At 46.1% G+C, this 22,293-nt stretch overlaps 1 protein-coding gene across 2 annotated transcripts in view; it reads right to left on the bottom strand.

The window, feature by feature from the left end:
* The window catches only part of ATOH8 (atonal bHLH transcription factor 8), a 35,565-nt gene extending 13,960 nt beyond the window's left edge, over window positions 1-21,605 (bottom strand). The window contains exons 1-2 of one of the 2 annotated variants that reach the window (XM_082223311.1): window positions 20,786-21,605; window positions 9,609-9,804 (exon numbers count right to left, since the gene is read on the bottom strand). In XM_082223311.1, the coding sequence (XP_082079437.1) occupies window positions 9,609-9,804; window positions 20,786-21,355 (766 nt within the window). In that variant the 5' untranslated portion in view covers window positions 21,356-21,605. The remainder of the gene's footprint in view (window positions 1-9,608; window positions 9,805-20,785) is intronic. The other variant, XM_082223312.1, reaches the window with a different exon arrangement.
* Between the last annotated feature and the right edge of the window lie 688 nt (window positions 21,606-22,293).

Below are 22,293 nucleotides of genomic sequence, written 5' to 3'. Positions count from 1 at the left end.
GCACTTTGACGTGCTTTCAAACTGCTAGATTGGCAGGAGCAGGGACCGAGCAACGGGAGCTCACCCCGTCGCGGGGCTTCGAAGCACCGACCTTCTGAACGGCAAGCCCCAGGCTCTGTGGTTTAACCCACAGTACCACCCGCATCCCATCCGCCACCCACGTTGTTGTATGAGCTTTCGTGTGCATGTACACGAAGAAGTGTGCATGCACACAAAATCTCATACCAATAACAAACTTAGTTGGTCTCTAAGGTGCTCCTGGAAGGAATTTTTTTATTTTGTTTCTATTCTAGTAGCCTTTGTGTCCTGTGTCCTGTTTGTTTGTTGTACACACAGAGTTGATATATGGCAATTTTTTTTAAAAAATGATATTTATTAAGGTTTCAAAGAAAAGAATTACAAGAATTAGAAAAAACGAGAAAAGAAAGACAAAAGAAAAAATAAAAGAAAAAATACAAAATACAAAAAAGATAAAAAATACTTAAAAAAATACATCAGTCTTTCCATACCTTACATTCATTTCCTTGTTTCCTTGACCTCCTCACACCTCCCTTTTTTGTATCCCAATTCAGTTAGTTAATTCAGCAATTTCTTTCCCTCTTTGTTTTTATCTTAGTCCTTTAACATAATATATTATAACTTTGGATTCTCACCTGTTAACAATCCATTTTTACATACACCTTTATAACATTGCTGCTTAAACCACTTAACTTCATTCTGACATCATTCTAACATTCATTAATTTTGCAATATTTCTGTAAATAGTCTTTAAATTTCTTCCAATCTTCTTCCACCGACTCTTCTCCCTGGTCTCAGATTCTGCCAGTCATTTCCGCCAATTCCATGTAGTCCATCACCTTCATCTGCCATTCTTCCAGAGTGGGTAGATCTTGTGTCTTCCAATACTTTGCAATAAGTATTCTTGCTGCTGTTGTAGCATACATAAAAAAAGTTCTGTCCTTCTTTGGCACCATTTGGCCGACCATGCCTAGGAGAAAGGCCTCTGGTTTCTTCAGAAAGGTATATTTAAATACCCTTTTCATTTCATTATAAATCATCTCCCAGAAAGCCTTAATCCTTGGGCACGTCCACCAAAGGTGAAAGAATGTACCTTCAGTTTCTTTACATTTCCAACATTTATTATCGGGCAAATAATAGATTTTTGCAAGCTTGACTGGTGTCATGTACCACCTGTATATCATTTTCATAATATTCTCTCTTAAGGCACTACATGCCGTGAATTTCATACCTGTGGTCCATAACTGTTCCCAGTTAGCCATCATTATGTTATGTCCAACATCTTGTGCCCATTTAATCATAGCAGATTTCACCGTTTCATCCTGTGTATTCCATTTCAACAGCAAGTTATACATCTTTGACAAAATCTTAGTTTTGGGTTCTAGCAGTTCTGTTTCTAATTTTGATTTTTCCACCTGGAAGCCAATTTTCTTGTCCATTATCTGATAATAATGAAGCCAGTATCGCACTTTGTTTTTTAATTTCTCAAAACTCTGCAATTTCAGTTCCCTCTTGTTCCAAAATTTCCCAATATTTCGGCCATTTGACCTCCATATTGAGCTTTTTCTGAGCTTTCGCTTCCATCGGTGACAGCCACCTTGGGGTTTTGTTTTCCAGTAGGTCCTTATATCTTATCCAAACATTAAACAATGCTTTCCTGACAATATGGTTTTTAAATGCTTTATGTGCTTTGACCTTATCATACCACAAGTATGCATGCCATTCAAACACATTATTAAAACCCTCTAAGTCCAAAATGTCTGTGTTTTCAAGAAGCAGCCATTCTTTCAACCAGCAAAAAGCTGCTGATTCATAATAAAGTTTAAGGTCTGGCAGGGCAAATCCACCTCTTTCCTTTGCATCTGTTAGTATTTTAAATTTTATTCTATGCTTCTTGCCCTGCCAGACAAATCTAGAGATATCTCTCTGCCACTTCTTGATGATATATGGCAAATCTTTGTACAGTGGTACCTCGAGTTACATACGCTTCAGGTTACAGACTCCGCCAACCCAGAAATAGTACCTCGGGTTAAGAACTTTGCTTCAGGATGAGAACAGAAATTGTGCTCCGGCAGCGCAGCAGCAGCGGGAGGCCCCATTAGCTAAAGTGGTGCTTCAGGTTAAGAATGGACCTCCAGAACGAATTAAGTACTTAACCTGAGGTAGCACTGTATTGCCAATTAAGGGTCTGAAGGAAGGCGTTGGGGCAGAATTAGATATCATGCATACAAAGGGCCCCTGGCAAATATCTAGGGCAAATATCTGAGAATCAGGGAACGATTAACCATTATGCTATGAGTACCTTGAGGAATGAATCTGGCGTCTTCTCATGGCCAAATATCTAAGCAGTTCTGCACATTACGATAACTCAAGGAAACAACCATGTTACACCAGTTTTCCTACAGCAAATACATAAAAATATACACCCACACACACCCCTTGAAACCTTGGTCTAATTGAGATTCCCAGACCTCTGTACGTGCTTGCTTAAAGACGTATGGGCATACATTTATTACATTCACCCTTTATATATTTGCTGTGAGAAAGCCTGGTGTTTCCTGCAGGACTCCTAAGGGAATTTGCCTCACCCTGCATGAAACTATGCAACTATCTCAGGCAGAGCTGGCCATCAAAGCAGTGTGGCCTCCAGGAATATTCCAGCTGGCCTAGGGGAACAATATCCTTTACCTCAGTCCTACAAACAGCAGGGTCAGCTTTGTGGTCAGAATTTTAAGAGCTAAAGATATCCATTGAAGCACAGCAGCTGCGCGTTCAGACTACAAATGCAGCAGCTGACTGCTGACAGGAGCCTATTTGTTTGAACGCAGATCACACGGATATTACATTAGTTGCACTGGCTCCCACCTTGTTCCCAGGCTCAATTCAAGGTGCTGTTCCTTACCTTCAAAGCACAGGAGAGCACCTTCTTGTCTGTGGCTCCCCCAAACTGTAAAACTGCTGCAGGAAATACAGCGCACCACCTCATTGTGTGCTTTTATTGGGCTGCAGACAAAAGCACTTTAGGTGTGCATTTTATGGAAATGCTTGCAAATTCTGACTGCTCAGGTTTGTTGATCTGGCTGGTTGTTCTTAGCATTTATTACTGCTGGTGACCAGTTGCTTATTAACTTGTTATAACAGTCTGATAGCTATTTTACATTGTTTTGTACTGCAAGCTCCCCTGAGGGTTCAAAGAGGATGAAAAGTGTGAGGTCAATAATTCCAGTAACTTTTTTGCTATGCTCTGAATGCTCACGGGAACTATGCAGTAGGCAAGGAAGCGAGGCCAAAGCTCAGTGGCAGAGCAGATATTTTTCATCTACAAGGTCCCAAGTATAATCCCCAGTGTCTTCAGATAAGCCTGAGAAGGACATATGCCTGGGAACAACTTGGAGAGCTGGTGCCATTCATAGATTATACTGAGCCGATGTACCAAGGGGCTGACTTAGTCCTACGTTACCAGAAAAGAGCCACATTTTATTTAGTCTGCTTTATCAATGATCTGCTTCTTCTCAGCCGTCATTCCTGCAACAACTGCTGTAAGAGAAGTTCTTGTGTGTGCTGTGAGAGATAAAGCAAATGAAATAGTGGAAGTCTCCCATAATCCTCAAAAGCTGCATCTCTGCACAATTTACCTTGCCTCCTACGCATCGGTCTCCAAGAGTAAGTAGATAATCTGGTGGCAGGAATGACGATTGGAAATTTTCGGTTACCCCCATGAATTTCCCTGCACTCAGAGGACACAGTTAACTGACCAGGATTTGTGTCCTGTCCTGATAGATGAGCCACCAAAACCAGCAACTTTTTCTAGGAGCAGACAATGCTTGTTTTTATATCATCGGAAGTAAACTTTTTTTCTGAGCATAAGAGTGAAATGGGCCTCTGATTTAAATCAGAAACATAGGCTCCGTCTTGGCTAGTGTTTCTATGTTCTACCTCTACAGCTGGAGGCATTGTGCCTCTGAAGAAGTGTTGCTAGGAATCACAAGTGGAGACAGTTCCTGTTTGTGGGCTTCTGGTCGGCCGCTGTAAGAATCAGTGTTAGAAACTGAGATAGGAAAGATAGGAGCTAAATGGCACCTTAAAACCTAGGTTGGGGACTCAACAACTGAATGTCTAGGCGCACTTTTTTATAGCAAGAATACAAAGCTGAAAATGAACTGCAGCTAAAATATTGCATTCATTTTTCACATGGTGTAGTCCTTCCCCTGCCCACCCGCCTAATATTCTTAAGAGGGTCTCTTCTCCGGTCTTCAGTAGATGGAAGTGGGGAGGCAGGAAAAAGGTCCTCTTTTCCTTCTACTCTGCAGTTTTAATCTGAAATCTTAGGTACAGTACGGCACCCAGAGCTCAGAAACTGCTCGCGCTAATGAAATTCCCTGTCGCAAAATGCGCCTAGAGCAATGGGAGTTTCGAACACTGGTAAGAATAGGATGCTGGAATTGATGGCCTTTGGTCTAATCCTGCATAGTTCTTATGTTCAATTTTCTCCTATGGAGGGGGGGCAGCAAGCTTTTCAAAGCTGACTGAATGATGGCCCTCTAAGAGAGAAGCATAAAAATATATATATCTTTTTTAGTAGCTTATTAAACTCCTTATTTTTTAATTCCCAAACTACCTCCAGCACTCAATTAAACATTCACCCATACTGAATTCACCCATAGAGCTTAGCATTTTAGCACTGGAAGAAGTGAGATGGAGCACAACATTTATCCATGATTTCCTGCTGTAATAGCAAAATGGAACGGGGATGGGAAACAGTATTTCCATGCTGGGAGCATCATATAGATGATCGAACACAAAGGTTATACGCAAGCCGGTAAATGTAACATCTGGAGCCTCTGCCTGCCAGAACAAGCTCTAACCAGCTACATCTGGGGAGTGTGAAAAGCTTGCCCTGCAGTGGAAAAATGGAACAAGTCTGAAAGTGACACAGGGAGGGAGAAAGAGGGAGCAGACTGTAGTATTGCATTCTGCAGTCAGGTGGGCTTGCGGGAGACGGATTATATTGGCTGAATCTTTCAATTCACAATCAAATAATTTCCTATGGCTACTTAGTGAACAGCAGGCTAAAAACACACACCACACAGAAAGCATGTTAGTTTCCAGGTGGAAAAGAGAGGGTTTGTTTAAATAATCAAACTGTAGGACTAAGTCTCTCAGCCAGTACAGAAATGCTGTTGTACAATCAAAGATAAAATGGATAGATATCACATCTCTTTAACAGGGCTTTACATCTAATATGGACAGTGGACCATAGCTGTCAACCGTCCCTTATTTGGCGGGAAAGTCCCTTATCGCAGCGCTGTGTCCCGCTGCTGTCCCTTATTGATGATGTCCCTTAAATTTCCCAGGTTTCAAAGGAAGCAACTCCTCTCCCTCCCTGCCTGCCGGCCAGGGAGGAGGGAGGCTCCAACTGTGTTGCTTGGCTGCATTGCTCACCCAATAAGGAGTCTAAGAACGACTGGGGGGTGGAGCTTGCATGCCTTGTGCCGATCAAATCGGCCGCGTTGCCTGGGGACTCGCCTTTGCTCAGCGCTTCCCAGCGGAGAGGTGACGGTGGTTTTCCTTGCTGCATCCCCTTTGCCGGGTTGCTGCGCTGTGGGAACCACCGCTTGAGGCTTCGTTTGGCTGCTAGCTGGGCTTTCTGCCTTTGGCTCGGAGGGGCTCAGAAGTTGAACATACCTGTGCTCTGAAAATCCCTTATTTTGGCTGCTGGATCCCTTATTTCCGAGGCTGCTGGTCCCTTATTTTCAAATCTGTAAGTTGACAGCTATGCAGTGGACACAGATTATATAAAATATGAAGCTACTTTTAAATTATATATTTAGAGACAGGAACATAGGAAGCTGCCTTATACAGAGACAACCCATTGGTCCATCTTAACTCAGCACTGTCAACATGGACTGGCCAAGGCTCTTTAGTGTCTCCGATGGGAATCTTTGCCACGCACGCCTGTGGCTGTTGGGGGTTAAACCTAGCACCTTCTGCAAGCAAAGCATGCACTCTGGCGCTGAGCTACAGCCCTTCCCATGCCACCCTTTATTTTTGAAAAATGCATTGTATCTAACGGTACATGCATGATGCAGCTGGGCGACAAAAGGGATTTGCAAGCACTGCTGATCAGCCGATTGGTGGCGTCTGCAAAGCCTGTTCCAAGCCTCTGCAGAGAGCTGCCCCTGGCACTTTGAAGTTAGGGTTTGAAAATGCCATCCACAGTGCAGGGACTTAGCTACCTGTTCTGGCACCCGAAGCGGTGGGGTGATCCGCCCATGGGGGCGCCATGGCAATCCGTGCACGGAGTCTGCCTGGCGGACGCAAGCCCCACGCTGCCGTTTCTGGCAGCACGTGGCCCCGAGCCACCGCGTCACTCCCAGGATAGACGCGTGGCCTGGGCACACTGCAGGCTAGGCCCAGTGGTAAATGGGGTGTGCCATTTTGTCACCCCCTCAGGGATGACACCCGGGGCAAAGCGGGCCACACACCCCTCCCTATGCTCCTCCCATAGCGTGCTTCAACCTGCACGGTTTAATTTTAAACCTGACATCACGTTTCATCCATGCAGTTTAAAATTCACCTGTCGAACTTCTCCCATCAGTGAGAGAAGCATCCAGCTTGCTCTCCTGATCCAAGCCCCTTCCCCTCAATTTATGGGGTAAATTCATTTTTTGACCTAACCTCGCTGTGAAAAAAGGCTGTTGCACTTGCCTGCAAATCAATGCTGATTCTGCTATTGGCTTACCCCATATGTACATTTATTCAATTCAGCCAGGCATGTCAAAAGTCCGTTCCGAGGGCCTAATCTGGCCTGCCTGTCGATTTTATCCGGCCCCTGTGGCAGTGTATGTCCTGGGGTAAAATCCTTAAAAAAGCTCAACTTTGGTCGGCCCTTACGCATGTTCACTTCATCAAATCTGGCCCTCTATGAAAAAAGTTTAGGCACCCCGGAAAGCCTTTTTCTTTTCTTCTTTTCTTTTCTTTTGCCAATTTTTCAAAGCTAACAAATTGCTCCAGGGGAGGCAACTTTGTGATGTCACAGAGGTGAACCAATTCGCCAGTGATCCATGTGCTTGACTACGGCTGCGAATGCACAGAACAAAGTTTCTGGCCCTGATGCTAATTTACATTCCCTCCACAATCCTCTGATTTAGCCATGCTGATCTACCAATAAGTCTCTGATGGAGAAGAATGGGGTCGTATTGCTGTCTATTTATAAACTACATTTTAATGAAATGATTGCTAGGATAAACAGAAATCACATTGTTCTGGGGAGCAGGTAACTCTTAAGAGTCAAGAAGTATCCCTCAAGCTTAGCTATCCATTTGCCCATTAAAACCCAGCTGATTTATTACCCTGCATGCAACCGAGTCTGAAATGCAGACAGGAAGTTCACTCGTAGTTTAAAGATCTCTTTTTGTCATAAAACCCTGAGCAAAGGCATCAATCTCTCCTCCAATTTATCCATGTCACTTTCTGGGCGGAAAACTGACCGAATACTTGGTTTCCTCCTTAGCATAGTTTGATGAAGATTTCAACTAATTGACTAAGGGTTTTAAGTTAACCTAAAGGAATGCAGTGCATGACAGGTTTCTTGTTTATCTTTAATATTGGCATTTGCACCTCTCTTTTAAGTGTCTGTTCACATGGCAATGTTGTGTAGTAGTTATCCTAGTGTCAGGCTAGGAGAGGAGAGATCTCCATTCAAATCCCCTTTCATCAGTGAAACTCACTGCGTAATTCTGGGCCAGTCATTCCTGTCAGCATTATCTGTCTCAGGGGGTTGTTACGAGAATGAAAATGGAATAAGGATGCAGCCTTAAGCTCCTGGTATAAAAGGCAGGATATCAATATTTCTAAAAGCCTCCAGATGATTGCTTGGTACTTCCCAGCATGCTATTACAGAACTGTGCCATATGTCTGGGAAACCCAGTTCACGCATAACTTGCCCTTGTGTGTTTTTAGATCCCTGTGAGAGTCCTATAAATCATAGGTAAAGGTAAAGTCATGGACGACTCTGGGGTTGCGATGCTCATCTCGCTTTACTAGCCGAGGGAGCCGGCATTTGTCCACAGACAGCTTCCGGGTCATGTGGCCAGCATGACTAAGCTGCTTCTGGAAACCAGAGCAGCGCATGGAAACACCCTTTGTCTTCCCGCTGGAGTGGTACCTATTTATCTACTTGCACTTTGACATGCCTTCGAACTGCTAGGTTGGCAGGAGCTGGGACCGAGCAACGGGAGCTCACCCTGTCGTGGGGATTCGAACCACCAACCTTCTGATCAGCAAGCCCTAGGCTCTGTGGTTTAGACCACAGTGCCACCCACGTCCCCATATATATCATATGGGTGCACAAAAAGGCAAGCATAGGGTAGCTCCAGGATGAGAGACAAAAGCATGGGGAAAGCCAGTGGGTGAGCCTTCTTGTCAGAGGGGGAAATGCTAATTCAAGATTGCAACCTGATAATTCAGGGGCCAACATAACATGTCAGTACTCAGAGGGTAAAGAAGCAGTTCTGACAAGCCTGGATTCTGCTTTGGATGTCCATACTAGATAGGCTGGAGCCACGTCTGGTTTTGGGTTTTTTTGGCACATTAAATGGATTTTCTGTAGTCTGATAAAAGCTGGAAAACACAGAAGGACAACATTTTGATGACCCTTGGGAGCATCCTTGGTTTGGGAGTCATCCTCATGACCTCCTGCATGGGAGCACACTCTCTGTTCATGGGGGTGAAGGTGTTGATATTTTGACTTCTGGGGTTGGCGCGATCTGGAAATGGCAGATTCCTTTATTACTGCCCTACAAGTAGTGCTGCTTCACTCACCATAAAACTTTAGCTTTCCCTTTCAACCCCTGAGTATTCGTTATCTCACAGCCCAAATTACACTAATTGCCCTCTATTTGCTGCTATTCCAACAGAAAGAAGTTACAAAAACTAGTCATTCTGAAGATAGGAAGGCAAGGCCACAGTGGGGCCTCGTTAATCCTCAAGAGGCAGAACCCACAATTCTTTCTCACGGCCTCCAACCTTCTCAGTTGCCAGGGAAGTGAGAACAGCAGCCCAACGTGGGGTGTGTGTTTGTGTGCAGTTTGAAGCCCTGGCAAATACGCAATGTTGCGATACTCTCAAGCCGATCAGGTGTTCCAAGTCTCAGTAAGGGGAATGGGGTAGTGTTAAAAATTGCAGTTCCACCACTGGCGGCAAGGGTTAGGTTCAGAGAGAGATTAATTGCCTTGTCTTGTTGCCTTATGCTCCCCTCCTCAGAGATTACATTAAACAACACTGAAAAACATAGTTGAATAACTGTGTTTTTACTGTTTGCAAACAGTGTCCTAGAGATGGCTGTTTTCAGGGAATATAGCAGCATAGCTTCATCAATATTACTCTTGTATTCAAACATAGAAAGGAATGCAAGTGAAGCATGTAAATAAACTTCCATTAGAACGTAAATAAAAAGGTGAAAGGATGCAGAAGACTGGAGAAAGGCATAAGCGTAAACAACCAACAGCAAAAAGAACCAGCAAATGTTGGTAAGACTAAAGAGGTTACGCATCCATTTATAACTGGCTGTCATTTTATCCTCCAGAAACATACCTTCCTTTTTTTAGACCTCCCTTCCGCTTGCAAGGTCCTAGTACACTGCTCCACACATTCCGAGAAGCTCATGTTACTGTGGTCGGCACTGTAATCCAGGTTGGCTAGTCTAGCCAAGGAGAGTATATAGTTACATGCTATCCTCAGGATGGCCAGTTTGGATAGCTTCTGTCCATAGGAATAGCAGGGAACCTAGAAAGACCAAGAAGAGCAAATTAGAGCGGATCATCAAAACTCAACACTTGAAAGGCTACCAGGTAGACCTGTTTGCTCCTGTTTCATCTTGCGAAATATCAACGGGCAACTGCAGATGTGAAACTGTAACATTACCATAGATAGCAATGATAAAACCTCAGATGTCGAGCCTCTGTGTTATACAACATGTAGCTGTTGGTAAATAAATAAATAAATCATCATCATCATCATCATCAAGTTTCTTGCTCCTTTTATTTGCAAAGGGGTAACAATCTTGTTCTTGCTATTTTCCTGGAGAACAACTACCACTCGTTATATAGGACAAACATTACATGTATAAATAAATAGTCAGATATTGCATATTCTACTGAATGTATGGAACTGAAGCTATTGTCCATGCATAAACCTCAGATGGGACTGCTATAGAAACCATTGATTGACCTACATCATTCCAGGCTTGCAGCTGCAGACATCTGCCAACTGCTACAGAAGCTACCATGGTGAAGCCACGAGATCAACCTAAATGTGTTGATGCCACTGTGTGAACAAAAACAACAGTAGCAGCAGTTTTCAAGCACTTATTTCAGAAGTCTGCATAACTGACCGAGGGAGGCAACGGGGCAAAATAAATAAAGTGAAAAGCAAAATCTCTTAAGACAACTTTCCGCTCTCCCCAGACCTGTTGTCTGTCTCTATGCATATTAACCTGGGAGTAAACACAATAATATGATCATTTGCAGCTAAGTTGCATAATAGCTGGGCTATACAAGATGATGCTTTAGGTTTCTTAAGTAGATGTCACATAAACGTTGATGGTGTTACTGCTGCTTGAAGGTGTCTAAGTGGCAACTCTAGTTCCTTTCCCTGACCATAGCCCATTTCATTCCCTAACGCCACCATAGCTAGGTCACAGGTGTGTTCAGGTGGAGTCCCTTGAAGTCTTCCCATTGTTCAGGGTTTCTGAGGTCTTCACCAGAAGTCTAGACTGTGACTTGTTTCCTCAACTCCACTGTCACTGTGGCCTCAGCTCTACCAAATACTGTTACTGGAGTCCTCTCCCGCAAGCATTCGCAGCTTTCAGGTTGGCTACTCAATCTTCAGCCTCTGCTGCTTCTGACTCTTCCTCTCCAGGCTTCTTCGTGCCTCTTCAGAGTTCATCAACGCTTGCCTGCCTGACCCTCATAACTGTCCTGAGCTTGGCCTTGTATTCCCACCAGCTTGTTCTGAAGGAATTCCAAGTCTCCATTGTCCTATAATGATGGACTGATACAAATGACAACCTTTGGATGCTAGAGCTCTGTACATAGGAGGCAAAATCTTGAAAGCACACAGTCGCACCCTTAACAACAGTGACTATCACAGATTAACTGCCACTTGGAGGATTGCTGGGTACATTTGTGTTTCTCAAACAGTGGGCAGTGGGCCTCGGTGCCAAAGCCTGCCCAGAGCCTCCTGACTTGCCTGCCCCAACTCCTAACCATGTCCAGTGTCAACACAAGCAACTATTAGCATGCTGAGTAAAGGTGTCTTGGGGAAAGATGTTCAGAGGGGGAGAAAGTGTGGGAATCAGACTCTAGTTCCCATTTGCAGAGGAAGACAGCCCTGGGTCCTTTGACCCTTCAATTAGTTCTCTTTTCTCCTCCTATAAAAACCATGCAAGACAGTCTCTTTTAAAGTTTATAGAACAAATAACTTTTACTTAGTGTACTTGCAGTTGCAGATTAAAAATACAGTGGTGCCCCGCAAGACGAATGCCTCGCAAGACAGAAAACTTGCTAGACGAAAGAGTTTTCCGTTTTGGAGGTGCTTCGCAAGACGAATTTCCTATGGGCTTGCTTCACAAGATGACAATGTCTTGTGAGTTCCTGCTGGTTTTTTCCCCTTTCTCCCCCCTTTTTCTAAGCCGCTAAGCCGCTTATCAGCTGATCCGATCAGCAGATAAGCCGCTAAAAGCCGCTAAAAGCCGCTAATAGTGCTAATCCGCTAATCCATCAATGGGTTTGCTTCGCAAGACGAAAAAACTGCTAGACGAAGAGAATCACAGAACGGAATCTTTTCGTCTTGCGAGGCACCACTGTACCATGAGGGAGACGATACTTAAGTCGCAAAAACATCTTACATAGATTTGACTGGCATTTACAGACTGGCTGGTACTCTGAGACAGACAGTGGCACAACATAACATCCCTGCTGCCCTTACTGTTAAGACTGTTAACTGGCACAACTGTACCAATTGCCATAGCTGCCACAGAGTGCAAGACATCACAGAGTTCGACAGCTCTTGCAATTAATGCTTCACATATGCATTTTGGTTGCTAGCATCCCACGGAAAGGAGGACCAAAGGAGGTGTTGAAGGAGATTAGAAAGTGAGATTCAAGGTTAGTATTTATTAACAACAAATGAATTCATAAGCTGTGAATGAATATGAAAGATGCTACAGGAGGAAGAAGTGAATGTAAAAGGACCAGGGAGGAGGGAAACTGGTACATGGGCGTAACTGGGGGGAGCAGCTGTCCCCCCGCATCAAGTAAATAAATAAAAAATACTTAACTAACTGACCAACTGTGTCACAGATAACTAGGTTCTGCTCCTCTAGCATAAAAAGTAATTATTATTACTTTCTCTTGTGAGTTTTTCTTTATACTGGGAGGGAGTAATTCAGAGCAGTGAACAGATACTTAACCTGTTCCTACCTGGTGGGTGTTGGGTTTTTTACTGCAGGTTTCCTTTGAAAGTAATTCCCCCCTCCAGGGGCCCAGATGAATGCATGGGAGAGCAGACACACATCTGGAACCCTGTGGGGAAGACGTAGGTTGGACAATGGTATATCAAGTGGGAAAGTGACCACAGGGGAAGAATTAAGCATTCCCTGCTGCCAAAGCTTCTCTGTTCCATACTGGTCTGCTACTGATTGTTTTTTGGGTGGGTGGGGAAGCTTTTTCAGGGAGAGTTACGTATCTGAATATGTAACATCTAGTTCAGCTCTCCGAATTTCCTCCTTTGGAGATGAATTAAATCAAGTCTTTGAAGCTTACTCTACATGACTTTCTTACAGAAGATTTGAAACACATGGTTTGCATTTCCCCCCCTACATAGACATGTTATCTGTGCAGGAAATTCACCATATCTAAAAATTTGAAGGAACCCACAAAGTAGGTATGCTGAAAATACTCAAAGAGGTGGGGTGGGGGGGAAGAATGCAGCAATGTGCTCAAAACAAATAATGTTGTTGTTCTGCAAATGAAGTCTTCCAAAACAAATCTTGGCTTCCAACACAAATCTTGGTTTATCTGGAGAGAAACAAACCATGAACATTTGTTTGCATATGATGGTAAGCTTAGACTTATGGTTTGTTGCTCCTGGCTTGAAGTGCAAAGCAAAACATGAGGAGTTCAGCAGCACGCAGTCGCGCACTGTAAGCCATGTTCACAGTAAGCCATGGTTTTGGGCAGGAATGGAGAACCTCAAATCCAGGGGCCAAAACTGCCTCCCCCAGTTTATTTTTATATGGCACTTGGAACTCTTCCCACACCACACCTCTCACAGGCTCTGCTTCTCCCCCTGCTCTTGAGCTCTGATAATGCTCTTGCTCCTCTAGTTGGAAGATAGAGAGGAGAGTGTCAGCGGATGTGGACACTTGCCCACAAGTAAAATGTGCGCTTGGTGACTCTGTCCACCGCTGGCCCATGTACTGCGAAGATTGCACAGAAGGGAATGTGACCTCCCCAGGCTGAAGAAGGGTCCCCATCCCTTGTTTATGACTTTCTATGATGCGTAAATTTGGTTAGTATCTCCTTTCCAGTTAGCAGCTTCAACAGTTTATCAAACGGTATGGAATATTCCTTCTGCTGCAAGGGATGGAGAAAATAACTTGACAGGAATGGACAAGGAGACAGGGCTAGAGTTTTGTGGAAATTTTATCATAATCTGCTTTAATTGGTAAGTAAGATCATGGCCACTGGTCCCACCACCTCCTGGCAAATAGAAGGGGAAGAAATGGAGGCAGTGAGAGATTTTACTTTCTTGGGCTCCATGATCACTGCAGATGGTGACAGCAGCCACGAAATTAAAAGACGCCTGCTTCTTGGGAGAAAAGCAATGACAAACCTAGACAGCATCTTAAAAAGCAGAGAAATCACCTTGCCAACAAAGGTCCGTATAGTTAAAGCTATGGTTTTCCCAGTAGTGATGTATGGAAGTGAGAGGTGGACCATAAAGAAGGCTGATCACCAAAGAATTGATGCTTTTGAATTCTGGTGCTGGAGGAGACTCTTGAGGGTCCCATGGACTGCAAGAAGATCCAACCTATCCATTCTGAAGGAAATCAGCCCTGAGTGCTCACTGGAAGGACAGATCCTGAAGCTGAGGCTCCAAGACTTTGGCCACCTCATGAGAAGAAAAGACTCCCTGGAAAAGACCTTGATGCTGGGAATGATGGAGGGCACAAGGAGAAGGGGACGACAGAGGATGAGATGGCTGGACAGTGTTCTCGAAGCTACCAGCATGAGTTTGACCAAACTGCGGGAGGCGGGGGAAGACAGAAGTGCATGGCGTGCTCTGGTCCATGGGGTCACGAAGAGTCGGACACGACTAAACAACAACAGCAAAAAACAAGTTGTCACAGGAAAAAAAAATCAGTCACAACATCAAAATCCCATGCTGCTCTTCTGCTCTTTCTGGAGAGCCTCTCTTATGCAGAGCAGGGAACCTGTGGCTCTTAGGATGTTGTCTGACCACAACTCCCATTATTCCCAAACACTGGCCAAGCTAGCAAGGTCCTATGGGAGCTGCAGCTCAACAACATTTGGAGGGTAATCTTTTAGCAACTTCAGAATTGGCTCTGCAGAGTCAAAATAGGTAAGAGGTATATTAAACTGTTGAAAGAATATGCAAGATTTGAAGCTACAGAAACAGTAGTAGAAAGGACAGGTAATTTGTGATCAGTTATGAATACAGCAAAGCAACATCCATGCACATGTAAATACTTCCAAGAAAATAGCTAGACCACAAACCATTTAGCACATCAAAAGCTGTACTTAAGTCAGTAGGGTATTAATTACTGTTGTAACAAGCCAAGATTCCTGTTCAGCTCATTGTTCTTGGTTTTTCACAAGGTTTATACACAGGGTTGTTTATAAAGTCCTTGATGTGATTAAAACATTGAAATGTTACTAAACTGAGATAAAGCAGCCGTTCTACTTACTATATTAGGTTGTTTAACCACATTTTCTGTTTATGCAACAAAACCTTAATTCTGATGTGGCTGAAGGTGAACATCTGCCATATTATACAACAACAAGTAAGATGTGCTTCAACCTTTGCAAAATAGAACTAAATGATGCTCTACTTAGATGTTATGGGGGCTGTATAGCTGTAGCCAAGCCAGATCTTCCCCAATATGTCTCCTTGTTGGACAGGGACCGCCTTCAAAGGCAACATCGGCCCCTTCCCACAACTAACCTCCTTCAGTCATTCTCCTGTCACACAAAAAAACAGTTGTGTGGGGCTGCACTCACTTGCCCCTCATTTCCGATTCACATTAAGCACAGAACCTCCTTGTTGTGGGGGTAGGCTTTCCAGTCATCCCAGCATTGAGCATCAACTGATGTGTGTGTGGGGGGGTGTCTATCCTGCTTGGTTGCTATCTAGCCCACCCATGCTGGCCAACTTTGCCAGATGGGCACGTCCACCCACCTGCCAATCATCACCTGATGTCATTGTGATAGCTGATAACACAAAGTTGTCGGAATTAGTCCACAGAGGAAGACAAAGATTTGGCCTGCTGGGCCACAAAGGTTCCTCATCTTTAATTTAATACTTAGGATGGTGGGCAAAAGTCCCCAGACCAACAGTCCATGTCAATCTTCTGGAACCAACTTTCAAGTAAAGACTGAAACCACCATAGCATAGTGTTGCTAAGTCAGTTTTTGCCATGCAGTTTTTGCAGCTTTTCAGAATGCTTCAATCTGAATAAAGAGAAGTCGGCTGTGGCTGGCACTAAAAAGCTAGTGCCAACGGTATTGCCAAACTGCTGGGGCACATCTGCAACTATTTCCAGAATGTTCATTCTGTAAAAGGTAAAGGGACCCCTGACCATTAGGTCCAGTCGCAGATGACTCGGGTTGCGGCGCTCATCTCACTTTATTGGCTGAGGGAGCCGGTGTACAGCTTCTGGGTCATGTGGCCAGCATGACTAAGCTGCTTCTGGCGAACCAGAGCAGTGCACGGAAATGCCGTTTACCTTCCTGCCAGAGTGGTACCTATTTATCTACTTGCACTTTGATGTGCTTTCAAACTGCTAGATTGGCAGGAGAAGAGACCAAGCAACAGGAGCTCACCCTGTCATGGGGATTCAAACCGCCAACCTTCTGACCGGCAAGCCCTAGGCTCTGTGGTTTAGACCACAGTGCTACCCATGTCCCTCAACCAATGACTTAGGGAGAAGCATTCAAGCAGTAATCATCTTCATGACAACCAATCAGTCTTCTTAGCAAAATGATTCTGCATGTACCATGTCCAAGCAGATAAAAGCAGATAAAGTAGAGGGAACAGGTAAGCCTGCTGTCTGAATGAGCATTCATCTACTGATATACTAGGGAAATTTGCAACATTCAGTTGCAGCGGGGTTCTTTCCCTGGAAGAATTTGCTGTTCTTCACTGCTGAAGTTTGTCTTTGCCAAAGCCTATTCACCACAGTATAGGTACTGACTACAGACAGAATGATAATGTTCTTGGCTCTTCTTTCCTTACACTTCCTTCCAATATATCCACATATATATATTTGTATCCACACTTCACACAGAGCCAAGCATAACATATGACCAAAGTTTGCAAAAGACTTTGCAAAAAAACCCCACTAAACAGCAATTCCCTGCCCCCCACCCCATAAAGGCTCACTGCTTTCAGACGATTTAAAATAAGAAGGGAGGGAGACAGGGAGAGAGATAGGGAGGAGGAACTTAAGTCTTTTTGAGGTTCACAGGAAGCAGGTATACCTTTTTCAAGAGTATGGGTCTAAGACCAGCAGGTTAAACTTCAGGACAGCTTGGTGACCTTTATGAGCTGGATTCACGCTACTCTCTCAGACAGTGTTCATTCAGAAAAGTTTACTATGTGATATTATGTCTTAACTAGGAACAAAGGATACCAGTTTTGCCTTGGGATTTATTTCTTGTTTAGGCTTGTGGCTGGGTCTTTCTTTGGAAGCTCAAATATGGTTTACATCGAGGGTGAGAAACCTGCAGCTCTCCAGGCATTGGACATCCAATTCCCATCAACCCCAGCCTGCGTGAACAAAGATGATGGGCACTGTAGTCCAATGACACCAGGAGGCCACAGGTGCCCCATCCTTGCCTTGAATGAAGCTTAATTCCAGAAATCTCCACCAAGGTACAGGATCACAATTTCAGAGCTTCAAAAATGCTTCAGAATCAGGTGCTCCCAAAGTCCCAGTGCTGTAGGCAATTTATCAAGCCACTTCCTCCTATGGGTGAGGAGATAGCAAGAGAAGTCATTTGAGTGTTTGATTGTTCAATGAGTGTTCATTGATGCCCATAGGAGCGTCTCCACCCCCATCGTTCAGCCCGGACACTGAGGTCCAGCGCTGAGGGCCTTCTGGCGGTTCCCTCATTGCGAGAAGTGAGGTTATAGGGAACAAGACAGAGGGCCTTCTGGGTAGTGGCGCCCGCCCTCCCTTCAGATGTGAAGGAAATAAGCAGCTATCCTATCTTTAAAAGACATCTGAAGGCAGCCCTGTTCAGGGAAGTTTAGGGAAGCATACTATTTAATGCTGTATTGTTTTTAACACTTGATTGGAAGCTGCCCAGAGTGGCTGGGGAAACTCAGCCAGATGGGCGGGGTATAAATATATTATTATTATTATTATTATTATTATTATTATTATTATTATTATTATTAGCAAGCATAATACAATGTCCCATCAGAGATCCTGCTTTTCAATGGCACATGAGTTCTCATTCTTGCAGTCAGTGTTAGGCAACAGCTAAAGTATATTGACAGAAAAAGTCAATACAAATGTTCCTCATCCTCAGCAGTTATGCTTTTACCTATCTGCTGAGAAGCAGAAAAATAGAATCACAGAACTGTAGAGTCGGAAGGGACCCTGAGGGTCATCTAGTCCAACCCCCTGCCTTGCAGGAATCTCAACTAAATCATCCATGACATGTGGCCATCCAACCTCTGCTTAAAAACCTCAAAGGAGGGAGAGTCCATCACCTCCCGAGGGAATTCATTGCACTGTTGAACAGCTCTTGCTGCCAGAAAGTTCTTTCTGGTGTTTAGTCGAATCTCCTTTCTTGTAACTTGAATTCATTGGCTTGGGTTCTACCCTTCAGAGCAAGACGGAACAAGCTTACTCCATCTTCCATTTGGCAGCCCTTTAGATATTTGAAGATGGCTCTCACATCTCCTTTCAGTCTCCTCTTCATCAAGCTAAACATACCCAACTCCTTCAACTGTTCCTCATAAGGCTTGGTTTCCACACCCTTGATCATCTTTGCACACGCTCTAGCTTGTGAATATCCTTCTTGGATTGTGGTGCCCACAACTGTGCACATGACTCCAGCTGGGGTCTGACCAAGGCAGAATAGCAGTAAATGTGGATCACAGCATCCCTTTTGGTCATGTTTGGATTTTAATAACTTAATGTGGTGACTGGACATGACATTTGTGGTCTTTGACCAGGCAGTAAGTACCACTTCAAATGCTATCCAAAGTGTGGGAAAGCCTCTTTCTCATTTAGGATCTTCATTTCAACTTGAGGATCCCATCCAAGAGGGAATGGAAATCTGTTTTCTGGTGTCAAGAGGCTCTTATAAACAGAGAATTTGACTGAAATTCAATGTATGCAGATCAGTCTTACATTTATTTTTTCTTTGCTTTTAACTTGTGTTTCTATCTTATTATTTATGCTATTGTCTGGTTTTCTGTTTCTATATTGTACACCACTGTGATATTTCTTATCACATGGTGGTACATCAATATTTTTATAAATAAATAAAACTCCCGTCAGCCCCGGGGAGTGTGGCTGTTTTGAACTAAACTTCCCCATCAACTCTAGCACAGTACAGGAGCTATAGTCCAAAATACCAGGTTTTTAATGTCCACACGAGCTATGTTTTTGTGGCACAAGTCGCAAAAATGCAATTAATGACCAATACGGATACTGATATTAAGCCTTGGCCATTGTCTGCGAGGGCTGGTAGGAGCTGGTGTCCAAAGAAGTGCAACAGCCTGGTTCTAAACAATACATTCTAAAATTGTGTGGGAGACAAGCAGAGGGAACAAGCTTGTTTTCTCCTGCTCTGGAAGGTAGGATGGCTTCAAGTTACAATAAAGGAGATTCTGAAGAAACATCAGGAAGAACTTTCTGACAGTAAGACCTGTTCCAAGGTGAAACGGTCTCCAAAAGAAGGTTGTGGTCTCTCCTTCCTTGGAGGTTTTTAAGCAGAGGTCAGATGGCCATCTATCTTGCATACTTTGGCTGAGATTCCTGCTTTGCAGGGGGTTGGACTTGATGACCCTTGGAGCCCCTTCCAACTCTACACTTCTATGATTCTACGATCTCCCATCATTCCTGACCATCGGCCATATTGGCTGGAGTGGATGAGGCCAATAATATCCTGGGGGGCACCATGTTGGTGACTTCTGCCTTACACACACACACACACAATCCAAGGGGGAGACAGGATTTTTAACAAATACAACTTGGATTTCAGAGCTTGCCCCCCCGCCTGCCCCCCCTCTCTCTCGCATACACCCACCCACCCTGGGAAAACATGTTATGAGGACAGAGCTGGCCAACTGACAGGAAAGTGTATTTGATTAACAGGAAGATATAATTTTCACCTAGCATGAGACCCGTGTGAACTTTTGATAATGGCAATGCTTCATCCAAGTTGAGTTTTTTGGCATGGGATGGGGGGGAAAGGCAATTACAGGTCAACGCAAATCACAGTGTCAAGCCGAGAGCCACATACCATTCATTGTTTAAGCATCCTAGGAGAGAACCCAACGTTCTTTCGGAGCTTTCTACCCAAGCAAAACAGCCCCTTCCCTGCAACCCAATAATCAGATTAAGAATTAAGACCAACATCTCGTGAGCAAAGTGTTGAATGGCCCTTGGGCGACGCTGCGTGTTGTATAGGTCACCAACAAGTAATCTGCTTCTTTGGGTAGCCAATGATGCAAAGTGCAAGCATTTCACTCTCTTTTAAAGCAGAACCAATTATGGAAGTAGGACTGATTTGAGCACAGCCTGGCATTTGCTGTAACAGGGGTGCTAAGTTGAATAACAGGGGTGCTAAGTTGAGTAAGTAAGTCCTACCCCACATAATCACGTGACGTGGTGCATCGACACCATATGAATGGCAATTTTTTGGGGGGGAGGACCCCTCAAATATTTTATTGGGGAGACCAGAAGGGCCTCAGCCCCTAAGAGTTGACTGTAGGGTCCAACCTGAGTTTACGAGGACCCTAGCAGAGGGGTCAGGATTTGGATGCCACCCTGCAGGGGTGGGAAGAGAGCTCTGACCCAAGGTGTACAGCCCCCCAATAAATCCTCCTGACCCAGAGCTACTAAAATAAGCAAGGAACTTATGGGGTTGTCACGCCAAAGCGCTCTATCTTAGTTTGTGGCATGGGATTTCTCGTTTTTGTCCCCCCCCCCCTTCCAATTTCAGGGCTCCCTGGACCCAGTGGCGTAGCGTGGGTTGTCAGCACCCGGGGCAAGGCAAGTAATTTGCGCCCCCTAACCCGTGGATTTGCGCCCCCTAACCCCCAGATGTTGCGCCCGGTGCGGCCGGCCCCCCTGCACCCCCCCCCACGCTACACCACTGCCTGGACCCTGGTTTTAATGCTACGGCTTCAAAGGCGCCCAGAGGAGAGCGTTCCTCTGAGCATGGGCAGAGCGCCGGCTCCTTCTCAGCATCCCGAGGGGGGGGGGGTCCCTGCCGCTGACCTGTTTCCTCAGAGCCTCGAAGGCGGCGCTGATGGTGTGCACGCGGGTCCTCTCGCGGGCGTTGGCCAGCAGCCGCCTCGTCTGCTGGATGGCGCGGATCTCCGGGGACGCTCCCGCCGCCTCGCCCGCCCGCCGCCCGGGCGACAGGGACGCCTCGCCGCCGCCGTAAGTCGGGACGCGCGGAACGGGCGGGAAGGGGCTCTCGAGCGGCCGGCAGGCCATCACCCGGGGCGGCGGCGGCGGCAGGCTGGGGTCGGCGAAAGCCTGGCCGCCCCCCGTCCGGAGCGGCCCCTCGACGTCTTTCCTCGACGCGCGCGGGTGAGGCGCCAGCAGCCCCGCGGGGAAGGCGCCTTTCCTCGCCTCCGCGCCCGCCTCGCCGCCGCCGCCTTCGGGGGCCCCGTCCGGAGCGCCCGCCGAGGCCGCGCGGGAGCTCCGTCCGCCGCCGCCGCTGAGGCGCTGCTTGGCGGGCTCTTTGCTCCGCTTCCTGTGGAGCTTCTGGATGCCGCCGAGCTCCTTGAGGCAGAGGCGCCCCCAGCGCTCCTCGTCGCCGGCCAGCGGCAGGTTCCTCATGGCGGGAGCCGCCTCTCCCCGCCCGGCGCCCGGCCTCGCGCTCTGCCCGGCGACGCCGCTGTGCCCAAGCCCCAGCCGGATCAGCGCGTCATCTGGAGTCCCCGCCGCGCCGCCAGCCTCGCTGCGGAATGCGCGCCGCGGCGGAGAGACCCATCTGTGTTTGCTTAGCCGCCGTTGACACAGGAGCCCCTCGGGCGGGATCAGTCGGCTCGCCGGCGGCCTCTTGCCAGCGGGACGCCCGCCCGCCCGCCCGCCGCGCCCGCGCTGCCCCGCCGGTGCCCGAACAGCTGCGCTGCCCGTCTCTCGCCCGCTTTGTGCTCATGTTATTGCATCGCGCCGATTAAAGGCAGGCGCCTCCCCGCTCCCTGGGATTCCCGCCCCGCCACCGCCGAATCATCTCCCTTTTTAAAGGTCCAAGGGCTAATAAGAATGAATGGCAGATGGCCGGGGCAGTGGCGTAGCGTGGGTTGTCAGCACCCGGGGCAAGGCAAGTAATTTGTGCCCCCTAACCCGTGGATTTGCGCCCCCTAACCCCCAGATGTTGCGGCCGGCCCCCTGCACCCCCCACTGGGCCGGGGTCATCCCGCTGTCGCCCAGGGTGGGCTGCAAACTGTGGGGTGGGCTGTGATAGGTGGGAGGGGATGTTTGACAGCCACACCTTGGTTCGCAAACGTAATCTGTTCCAAAAGCAAAGCGTTCCAAAACCGAGGCTCGCTTTCCCATAGAAAGGAATACAAAACGGATTCCAGACTTTTAAAAACAATCCCTAAAACTGCAATTTAACATGGTTTTTACTATCTACGGAGAACATTGATGCGTCAAATGAAAGCAATAAACAATGTACTGCAGTCATGAGGTTTGAAAATCATTCGACGCGGTTGATGGAAGTCTCAGGCTTATAGCCAAAATGTTGTATAGGATGAGAGGAGATGTTCTGT

This window comes from Podarcis vaucheri (assembly GCF_965113315.1).
Source record: "Podarcis vaucheri genome assembly, chromosome: 5".
In the NCBI taxonomy this organism is placed as follows: domain Eukaryota; kingdom Metazoa; phylum Chordata; class Lepidosauria; order Squamata; family Lacertidae; genus Podarcis; species Podarcis vaucheri.
The sequence above is the reverse complement of the archived record's forward strand: the minus strand, read 5'-3'. Positions and strand labels throughout refer to the sequence as shown.